Here is a 10,817-nt window from a genome sequence, read left to right as displayed (position 1 = left end):
GTATTTTTACAGTTTACTTGATATTTTTTTATCATCTATTTTTAGTTACGTTTTCTAGTAGAATATTTTGAATTTCAATGAAATACCCTTTTCAGCCAGATTGGCTCGAAAATTCGAATAAGAGTGGAGTAATAAAATTACTGCTCAAGCTGTCATCGCGCTCAAGATTAGTATTATGATTAGTCGTATTTCAAAGACTTTATAAATAACCAGGGGAGGAGAAGGGAGACGAGATAATATATGTAAAAAAGCACATTATCAGGAGATTTTGTGAGTCTCAACGTAATATTTGTGTTGCATAGTCGGTCAAGGAAGAATCCAGTGATACGTCAGTGACGGTCAAAATAACATTAAAAGCTGTGAATATAATTAAGTGGAATATATTATCGAAAAATATGTACACTAAGATGGGACATGAGGGCATAAATCTAGCTAATTAATGGAACTTCCAGAAAAATGTCATAATTCAAAGTATTTCAAAATTATAAATATAAAATTGACATGTTCATTAAAAATTTTTGAAAATGATAGTGTGAATCTTGGTCAAGGAACGAAAGGAGTTATCAATCCACTGAAGAGTTCACTGTGAGATATGTGTGAATTCTAACTCAATAAAAAAATGGTCAGCGAACTCAAAATTTGCGAAAGAAATTGTCTTAAGTGACTGGTTGACGCAGCCCCGAACGGATTACAATTAACTGTCATCTCTAAACCCTGAACAACTGCGTAAAATAAGTTGTAATAAACAAGAAAAGGTGGAAGGGGAGTAAAGTCAGTCAGGTCTCGTGCCAATAATAGCTTCGTTTCTCCTTAGCTTGTCGATATCTGCATGTTGATCGTGAAGAATGCAGATAGAAAGGTGTTTTCGAATAAATGAAAAAGTACACGAGTTAACCAGCGTCGAGCAATAGATTGGCGCACTATTTACGCTTGTGCTAATGAAACCAGTTGCAGTGACATAGTTACAACGCGCATCGAGCTAAGTGTTTATCTAGTGATTGCTGAAGTTCAATGTACAAGATGATTCATCACATTTTAGTCTAAATATAACCGAAGGGAACGAGTTGTCGATCGTCATTACATTGAATCTGCAGTAGTACTTTACGTCGTTTGCAAGCAAATATCGCAATGGAGGAACTGGTGAGACTTCTTTACTATTAAAAATAAGAAAAATTAGGAAAAAAATATTTTTCTTTCCTAGAAAACTATAATGGTATAGCAAATGTGGTAAAAATTTTCTGACGACTGTGAAGATTGAAAAACGAATCGTACGAATCAGAAAAGCTTTACCGTTCGTGTTTCATCCAAAAATTACATTATGACGTGCGTAAAAGGTGAACCGCACCCACTAGTGGGTATAATTCATCGTTTATTGCACAAAGTGATGCAAAATAATTTACGTGATTTTTAAGAAGCCTCCGACAACTCAGTTCACATTTTACGGTGTTCCAAAATCCCGCAGTTTCCAACACTCGCGCCAGTCATAAAATTTATACAGCAATAAACTTTTGTTCGAATTTGCATTTTCACTCGCATGTTCTCTTATGAAAAATTGACCAGTGCACAAATGAATTAAATATTAAATTAAAAATTTAAACTTCAATGTGTTCATTTATGGATATTTGCTTACTTAAATAGAACTTTCGCCGAAGCATTCGTTCAAAAGGAAGTTCTAAGTTTATTACCATCGAGACCACGACTAAAGAAGATATTTGACTTCCTGACATAATTCAATGTTCTAATTCGAGACGTTTATATCGACGTTTAATTTAGTTATTTTTAATACTGACATTTGAAGCATTCAGTTCATCTGTGTAATCAATACGTAATAACTATACAACTGTTATGTTGGTAAATTCCGTTGTTAATCTACCTCATATCATATTTTATTAAGTCGTGTTTATTTAACATTCCAATGTTTTGGAACATTCCTTAGGAAATTCCTTCACTGAGAGCAACATATAATATTGCCAGCCATATTTGTTTTGGACAATTCAAAAATCCGCTTGAAATTCGTGTTAGAAAAATATTTAAGTGGTCAAATTATATTTGTCACTCAGTGTTCATTTACATCTTTTTACTCTCAACTCATCAAATTTCAAACAAATTATTTGTCAGGAAGGGCCAACTTTTGAAAATGGCATTTGGAAAGGAGTTGAGCGGCCTCCAATGCCGGACTGGCCACGATTCAGGACTATATTATTGGAACGTCTCAATAAATATCCATTTCGCGTGAGCCAAGTGAGTGTCTTTTTGCCTTTTTAATGTTATTCAAAGATTTTAGTGCGATCTCAAGGACATTCTGCGAAGAATAATGAATCATTTGTTCAATGCGTTCAGATCGATGCTGTGACTGGCCATAAAGAGCTCTATGGCGATACCGCAGATAAAATAACGAGTTGTGCTGTGTGGTTGAAGAAACAAAATGTACAACCTGGTGATATTATCAGTATTTGTAGTTACAACAATTTGAATGCAGTTGTACCTGTCATTGCATCTCTTCTTGTTGGAGCCCTTCCTAATCCTTGGTGGGACGTGAATCTGACTAATGGTGAGACATTATGGAATATTAAATATTTATAATTTCCGAATGAAAGAAAGAAATGTAAAGACAAAAATGCTATGTCAACATTGCAGTGGCGGACCATAGTTAGATTTAAAAACGTCCTAAAGTAGTCTCCTCCCTATTTTATTGTGTGATTTTTATTTAATTTTCCTTTACCACAGTAAATTTTAAGTTTTTACCTTCTATGGAATCTTTTTCAAAATCTTCTATGAATAAGCCAAATAAGTACCAGAACATCAATAAAGTTTTGAAATACTCGACTCCTTTCCTATTTATTACCATAGCGAAATTAAATTCTTCACCGTTTACACAATACTATTTTTAAAATTTCACATAGATTATTTCAAAAAATTGCCCGGCTCAAAAAGAAATTCGCGCTTATTCAATGGTGATTTTGCTATGCTACGTAGTAGTATTGTTGGAAGCATTTGTCTTCATAGATTTTAAACTGTCTTCTGTCTGTATTTATACTTCTACTACGATTCTACTACGATTTCTAATATTAAGTAGACACTGTCTATTAGACAGCAGTAGCTGAAATATATTTTCTAGGCATTTCGCAATGTGGGCTTCTGGGTATTATAGAACAAAAAAGAGCCTGCATACATAGAAAGGGAAACGTAAACGATACTTTACTGAATGTAATCTACACCAAATCATAATCTGATATTCTAGTAACTCTCATTCATGTAAATTTTCAGACATTGCACTATTGAAAAATCAGTGAAATTCTGGAGGATTCGGCAGAATTCTTATGTTTAAGTTCACACAATAATGAGAATAATTGAATAATTTTGAAATCTGCGCAACAATTATTTTAATTTTCATCACCTTTGATGTTAAAGGAAATTCATATTTGTTCAACGCTGCAATTTAGAATTATTGTCCAACTTTCCTAACATTGCAAGCAACGTATGAATATAATACTTCAATTGCTGTACAAATTTTCGTAAAACATTTTGTTCAATTTACAGATATGATAAGATACTTCTTAAGCTCTGCGAAACCGAAAATTATATTTTCTGATGAACGCAAGTGTAAACAAATAAAAGAAGTGATGGACGAAACTGGAGGATGCATAACCATTGTCTGTCTCAATGATGCTCTTGGCTTTGAGTGTCTGAGCCACATCATAGAGACCCAGGAGTCTGATGAACTACTGAAATTTAAATGTGAGGATTTGCAGGATTTGAAAGAACCGGCATTGCTACTGCCTACTTCTGGCACAACTGGATATCCAAAATGCGCTGTTATCCCATACGGTTGGTTAATGTCTAAGTTCTTGAAAATGTCTGAGACTCCGGAGATTATTCTGGCTCCTGCTGGAATCAGTTGGGCGACCGGTCTTATGACCGCAGTGGTATCGATCGAATCATGTTCCACGTTGTTGATACATCCAGGACCTAATGAGGACATTATTATGGAACTTATTGAAAAATATAAGGTTTGTGTATCTTATCAAAGTACGGTAGCTGTGGGAAAATATGACACTATGATTTATTAATTGTTACTGTTATTTTAAATGGAATTGGTCACAAGACAGTTCTTATTGGCCACGACCTAAGCGTCTTCAGAATTCGATCTATTTTAAATGAAGTTTTATGATCTAAAATTTAGTGTTTACTTTTCACCATAGAAATTTTGATTTTGCAAGTTTTCATTCACACTTTTATTTTCAAACCGTAGTAATTAAAATATAGTATTCGATTCCTTCTAGGAGTTCGATTTACAGTTTATTTCTCGAGAAATTTATTTGTTACCAAACTTCCAAAAAAACAGTCCAAATTCTCGAGTTTAGTATGAAATTCTTCAATGAATTGTAAAGATTGTCCTTATCAGGAATTCATTAAATTGTTAGGTGAAGCGCGTTACATGTCTCAATACAGCTTACATCATTCGAATATGGAAAAATCAAAATCGAAAGACCTACGATTTATCGTCTTTGGAATATATAATGTTGGGAGGAAGCACACTGCCGCCAGGAGCCGATGAATTTGCTGTGGAATTTTTCAAAAATATCCAGGTCAAACATGGATACGGTAAATAATTTGCACTCAGTATTTCGCGCAATCATCGATTCAACGTTTACATTTTTTCCTAGGTTGTACCGAACTTTATGGATTAACGTTGCGACCTGAGTGGACGCGTAAGCCAGGATCATGTGGGCGAGTTCTGCATAATCTTCAGTTGAAAATCATCGACGTAAATACTGGTGAAATATTGGGACCTAATCAAGAAGGAGAATTATATGCCAAATATCCATATAGAATGATTGAATATCTCAATAATCCAGAGGCCACCAAATCAGCTTTTGATGATGAAGGTCTAGTTACCATTTAATTCGTTTATCTGCATAGTTTATTCGTTGCAATCACTTGTACTAATCAAGTAGTAATACAATAAATTACTTCGAATTTTTAAATTTCGGAACGCGATTTTGAAGCTTGAAATGTTCAAGTTTGATTGGTGTTTGATCTTCAGGATCTAATCGATTTTGGTGAATTGTGTTTGAAGTTCGACTTTGAAATAGCATTGTATAATTGGAGGATTAGCCAATCTTTGCTGAAGCTTGGAGGGTTCTAAGATTACTTACGTTTGAGTAGCGAAGTGATAAAAAGAGATAAGTCATCTTTGACTAGTGCCCAGTTCTTCATGAATATCTCAGAGTGTAAGACAGGTAGAAAAATTTTCATTACCATATTTTTTTTATACAGCTAATTGAGGTCTATAGTAAAGATAATTATAAAAATTTTGCTGCGATTCTTAGATATTCATAAAAATGTAAGAATCTATCTCCCTTAGATCCAGAGATATTCCTAAAAAACTCGAGTGAGAGATAAATCCACTTATCTCAGTTTACTACTTCGTTCCAGATTTTATTCGTCTTCATTATGTTTTTGGAGAGACATTGTCGTTATTTGTTGTAAAATAAATTTTACACCATCAGGATGGTTCCGCACCGGTGATCTGGCCTATTACGATGATGATGGAGAATTCTTCGTCGTTGACCGCTTAAAAGAGCTGATCAAATTCAGAATAGTCTTCCACATCGCACCGATTGTGATTGAAAAGGTCATCTTGAGTAATCCTGGAGTACTTGAAGCTGCCGTAATAGCAAGACCACATTTGGAGGATACTGAGCAACCAATGGCTTTCATCTCGCTACATTCTGCCGCCAAAGTAAGTTCAGGGGAACAACATCTCTGTATTTTTCAAAATATTGAAAGAAGTAAAGTGAAAATGGACTATTTGGTTTTTCTGTCACCAATAGGTAACAAAGCAAGATATAATCGACCTCGTCGCGAAGACTTTACCTGACCATATGCAGTTGAGAGGAGGGGTTGTTATTCTCGATAAATTGCCCTACACCAATTCAGGAAAAATAGCGAAATTAGAATTGAAGCGGATGATGAAGTCCTTGATTGAAAGTGACAAATAATTTTCAATGTGCACCAAAAGCGAATGGCAGAATTGGGTGGCCTTTTGTAGTCCTTTTTGAGGCACTCAAAAACGTAAATAACATGGAAATTTGTCTGATTTTAGAATCTCCTCCGATGTTTACGTTATTCATATCAAATCTAGCCAAACTTCCATTTTGTTTTGGTCTTTTTTACTGTAAACAGAAATGTTTACAGAGTGGAACCAAATTTTTGAATTTGAGGTTTTGGCGAGCGAGAAGTTGTTGATATTTTTTTTAAATAATTTGTCTAGCAAAATTCTAATCCCAATTTTTTTGACCGATTTCCGGAGTTAGCGATAACAGTTCACGAGATTTTGCAGAGAAAACGAAATTTTTTTTCATATTTCTGTAAAAATTTCACTAAAGTCGCTTGAAATTTTACCGGAAACCGGTTGATTCTGATTTTTTTCAGTTCTCGAATTCAAATTATATTGAAAAATCTTTCTCCATGTAGAGTAATCGCTATACTTAACACGTTATACAATTTTTCCATAATTTTTTCATTCGTGCCGCTCAATCGATTCAATATCGGTCCCCGTAATTACCATTTGAACCCCTTCGGCCGTTACGAGCACAAGAGGGTACATAATGGAAGAAAGAAATAAAAACCAAGCAAAAGCTTGAATATTTTATAACGTTGATTTTTATCAAGAATCATTCGCAGAACTGTTGGAAAGTGTAATTTGCGTTGTATTGATTCGAGAAAAGTCAGGCTATCACGCGAGAACGACACTTTCCGCGAGTTGTTATTAAAGGGGTGGAGAGAAAAGAAGTATGTATTTCCCTGACACCCCCCTTGCCGTTTCATTTTTTCCCGTCGTGTACAGAGGTTCGACTTACGGATACCAGGGCAGAGATGGATTGGCGGAGGTTATCACCACCTCCGGAACCCCCTCTTATCCATCATGCCCCCCCCCCTCCCACAACATCGCGCGAATCAGGAGGGTAGGGTGCTGGCGGAACGACGGGGAATTATGGGACATTTTTTGTTGAAAAATCTAGCTTTATTTATTGAAGTATTTAGTTTATATAATATGGAAAGGTTTTCGAACAAATGTATTATATTTCATCCCCTAATTACCATTTGAATAGTAATTTTTTCGTAATTGTCAGGTAAATGCGATTTACGGGATGAAAAATTATGAAATTTGACACGGATTATTAACAGCTGATAAGAAATTCAAATAAAGTAAATAATTCTTGTCTTAAAATTCTGGAGTTTTAATAAATTTTTAATTCAAGTTGACAGTTTGTGTCTTTTCAATCTCTGAATGGCTTTCGACGCTACTGTCATGCAAATTAGGAGTCAACTATTGATAAAATTTCATTTTTTATCTAACAGTATAGATTACATTTCTACTTGTAATTGCATTTCAAAAAAAAAAAATTCTATTTAAGTTCGAAAAATGTGAAATTTTTATTAAATTTTCAAGTTTTTCGTGAATGACGTGAAAATTTAATATTTTCCAAGTTCCGATCGCATTAGCCAACACACATCAACGCTTTAATATCGGGAAAACTCGAAGACTGCCGAGTAAGGGGTGGGGCGAACGAGTATCTGCACTTTGCTTGATTAATTGAAATTTAATTGGATTCCCGGTTGGAATTATTAATTGAGCGCCCATTGAGGAGCGCACCAGTAATAACTCGATGCTACAGTTGAAATTGATTCTCGTTTCTCCGTTCATAGGAATATTAAAAATCAATTAAACCGAAGAAATAAAAATTGATGAACAACGTTGAAGGGGAGAAAGATAATTTACGCAGTTAGAGTAAAATGATGAACCATAAAATTCAGGGGATAAAGGCATGCATCCACAGACTGGACACAGGTATGTAACATATCTAACCTGAACGATCGGGTTGTGGGGTGCAGGGTCTTGGGGATCGTACCTCCTCTACCAGCAGGTCCTGGATGTACGTGTCGAACCCCCGCGGCGACTCGCCACCATCTCGCACTCGGTGCCTATTTCCATCGGATATCGCCGTCAGATCGCTCCTTGATTAAAATCCGCAAGCCTCCCGATATACGAACCACCGAACTTTACCCAACCTCCTGTCCTTCCTCTTCCCTCACCAGACCAATGGATTCAACCATAAATACCATCAGCAGTTGGCCAAGCCAACTGCACACGCACCTGGAACCAGTTGAAACCAAAAATATCCCTTTTTCACCATCACAATTGCAAAAAGAGGACTCGAAGGGCTGAAGAATGGACTTTTGCAGTATTTGCATTGTATTTTTATTTTCGAATTATCTTAAGGCGAATGCCCTATCGAGAGCCAAAATTGATTTTTTTGTATTAAAGCTAGATATGAATTCCGGTGGCTCGTGACTTTTTTTTATTGATAACAAGTGACGCCATACTTTTCATTTGGGCATATGAATTCTTAACTCCCAAATCAAATTATCAAAAAATTAATTTACATAAATGAAGCTACAGTATTTCGGCACAATGAAAAAGTAAATCCAAACGTATAATAATCATGACATTTTATAATTATTATTTCTTAGTACAAAACTTATAAACTTTAGACGCTTATTATAACTATTTGGATGTATTATACAACAAAATTCGAGCGAAGAAAACTGGAGCCATGGAACAATAAAGGATGAATCTTCAAAACGAGCAGTCAAAAGTGTTGAAAAATCGAGGTCATTTTGCTACTCCCCCTAATCGCAGAAAAAATCGACATCAGTTATTAAGAGGGTGAGGGTCACCCGCTGACTCACTTATCATGCCTCACCCAGTGTAGACCCAGTATCTCGTCCCGTATCAAGAATAATTCTGTAAAAATGAGTGAACCACGAACCCCGAAGGTATTTTCACCATTTCAATGCATAATTAATTACTCACGCATTCCCCGATCGACTGAACAAACCCATGGAGAGAAATATTCAGTAAAAATTACGAAACTTGAGTTCGCTTATCAATTGCCAAAGTGGCTAAGAAAATTTACGTAACAGTACCACAATTTTTTATAGAAAATTTAGGTAAAAATTACGAAACGCTGCGAAACATTCTGTAATACTTCCACGATATTTTCTTCCACTTGATGTCACTCCGGAATTACGAAGAGATACGCAATTGTTATTGAATATTTCTCTCCGTGCGGATAAACAACTTTCACATAATTGAGGTCAATATGGTATGCTCGCTATCATCAAAATATTGTTGAAATGATTTTCCACCGACAATTACCGTAGCACTATAAGGGTCAGTTCAATTAGAATTCACATCACATATTTATTTATCGGCTGTTATACGTGCGACTAGACCCCCTGCGATTATGGGAATTTACATATTTTTATCCCCATACTCCATCCCCGAGTCAATATAATAGCTCAGCGAAAATATTTCAACCATTGCACTGCACCTAAATAACATTTTTTTTTATTCCACTGAGTTATTCGCGGAGATGAATTTTACGAGATAACAACTACTGGTTTTTTAAATGCTGAAAGTTAAAAATCGAATTTACCTCTCGTGGGATTTAATTTGTCAAAAATGTTTGTGGTGAATTGAGTCCACTAAACCGTTATTTCAGGGGGTGAAAAAAATATATCCACCCCCTGTCAACCCTCCACATCATTCCGCCACTGTGTAACTACGAACAAACATTATAATTCGCATTGTTCCTCCATTCTGTACCTTTATATTCGAGATTCCATCCCTCATTTTTCCTCTCGCTCTCGTCTCACTTTATTTTCAGACGCAATTGAATATAACGAAATGCAAACACGACCATCGGGCCCTCACGAGGGACGTCAGTGAGGCAACTCCGCTCTCAGTTAACTTCGACCATTATAAAACGCTTTTTTTCTACCAGCCAAAGAAAGAAAAAAATCCTCATCTCTTATTAACAAACGTCATTTTAAAACGTGAAAAAAATTCCTCCGAAATGAAGATAACAAATTCCAATTATCCTGATTGAATCTTCTCGTTAATACGATGGAAATGAAGTGAAACGAGATTACGGTTTCAATTGGAAGTCAAGTGAAGATGCAAAACTTCAAAACTTATACATAAATTATCCATAAACTTATAAACAAATGAGGTGACATATGGAAGGACACTCGAGAGTTCCTGTGGATGTTTAAAGGGAAAAAATTTGGTTCTCGATGAAAAAATCGGAATACTTTTACCTGAATCGGGGCGTTTTATATTTTAAACAAAATATAGCCAAAGTTGTGATGAAACAGAGGTAATAATTAATTAATGAATATCCTATCAGTTGGAATTTGAAAATGACTTTCTCACATCGAAAGAAAGTATCATTTCATCATGCCTGAATTTATTCTTTAAAAAATGGACTCAGTATACATTTTTCATATAAATGAGTTAAGCCTAAAGTTTTTAAAACAATTTTTCACCGTTCAAAATGAACGGATATATTCGAGTTATCTGAGGTAAAAGATTGGTCGTGATGGTTGAAGCCAATGGATACCACCGTCAAGTGCGGATACATTTCCGAAACGTCGACGGTGCCGTCCTGGAGGCAAGAATAATTGAATTTTAATTTCATAATTCCTCTCTCTACGGATTCTGAGCCGATCTCTTTCGTTCACCGCACTTTGTTGAACGTTTATCCGAGGGTATCGAGAGAAAAAGTGGCAGGAGAGGGAGGGAAAAGGATTTCTGGCTGTCTCGAGCAGCTCGAGCTTTCCAAACCGTCTCTGCATTTTCGCTTATATTATATCTTTATCTCTATCGTCGTTTTAGTCTCTCGTAGCCATTCGTTTGGAATCTTCGAATTAAACTCACTGGTCCGGGCACATGAAATACGTCA

At 35.6% G+C, this 10,817-nt stretch overlaps 1 protein-coding gene across 2 annotated transcripts; it reads left to right on the top strand.

Moving 5' to 3' along the window:
- Positions 1-390: 390 nt before the first annotated feature.
- On the top strand, positions 391-8,656 carry LOC135161977 (uncharacterized). Of its 2 annotated transcripts, none has more exons than XM_064120026.1 (8): positions 391-1,140; positions 2,119-2,241; positions 2,341-2,551; positions 3,541-4,010; positions 4,425-4,605; positions 4,668-4,889; positions 5,514-5,746; positions 7,717-8,656. In XM_064120026.1, the coding sequence occupies exons 1-8, from the start codon at positions 1,129-1,131 to the stop codon at positions 7,723-7,725; spliced, it is 1,461 nt and encodes a 486-aa protein (XP_063976096.1). In that variant the 5' UTR covers positions 391-1,128; the 3' UTR covers positions 7,726-8,656. The 2 variants fall into 2 exon arrangements, with proteins under 2 accessions (XP_063976096.1, XP_063976095.1); XM_064120025.1 differs by lacking the exon at positions 7,717-8,656 and adding an exon at positions 5,838-6,570 and having other exon boundaries at positions 733-1,140.
- The last annotated feature ends 2,161 nt before the right edge of the window (positions 8,657-10,817 follow it).

The sequence above is a fragment of the Diachasmimorpha longicaudata genome, chromosome 4 (genome assembly GCF_034640455.1).
Source record: "Diachasmimorpha longicaudata isolate KC_UGA_2023 chromosome 4, iyDiaLong2, whole genome shotgun sequence".
In the NCBI taxonomy this organism is placed as follows: Eukaryota; Metazoa; Arthropoda; class Insecta; order Hymenoptera; family Braconidae; genus Diachasmimorpha; species Diachasmimorpha longicaudata.
The sequence above is the reverse complement of the archived record's forward strand: the minus strand, read 5'-3'. Positions and strand labels throughout refer to the sequence as shown.

Coding starts and splice junctions, on each gene's coding strand:
- LOC135161977 (XM_064120025.1), top strand. Junction 4,890..5,513: donor ATCAGCTTTTGATGATGAAG/GTCTAGTTACCA, acceptor TTACACCATCAG/GATGGTTCCGCACCGGTGAT. Junction 5,747..5,837: donor CGCTACATTCTGCCGCCAAA/GTAAGTTCAGGG, acceptor TGTCACCAATAG/GTAACAAAGCAAGATATAAT.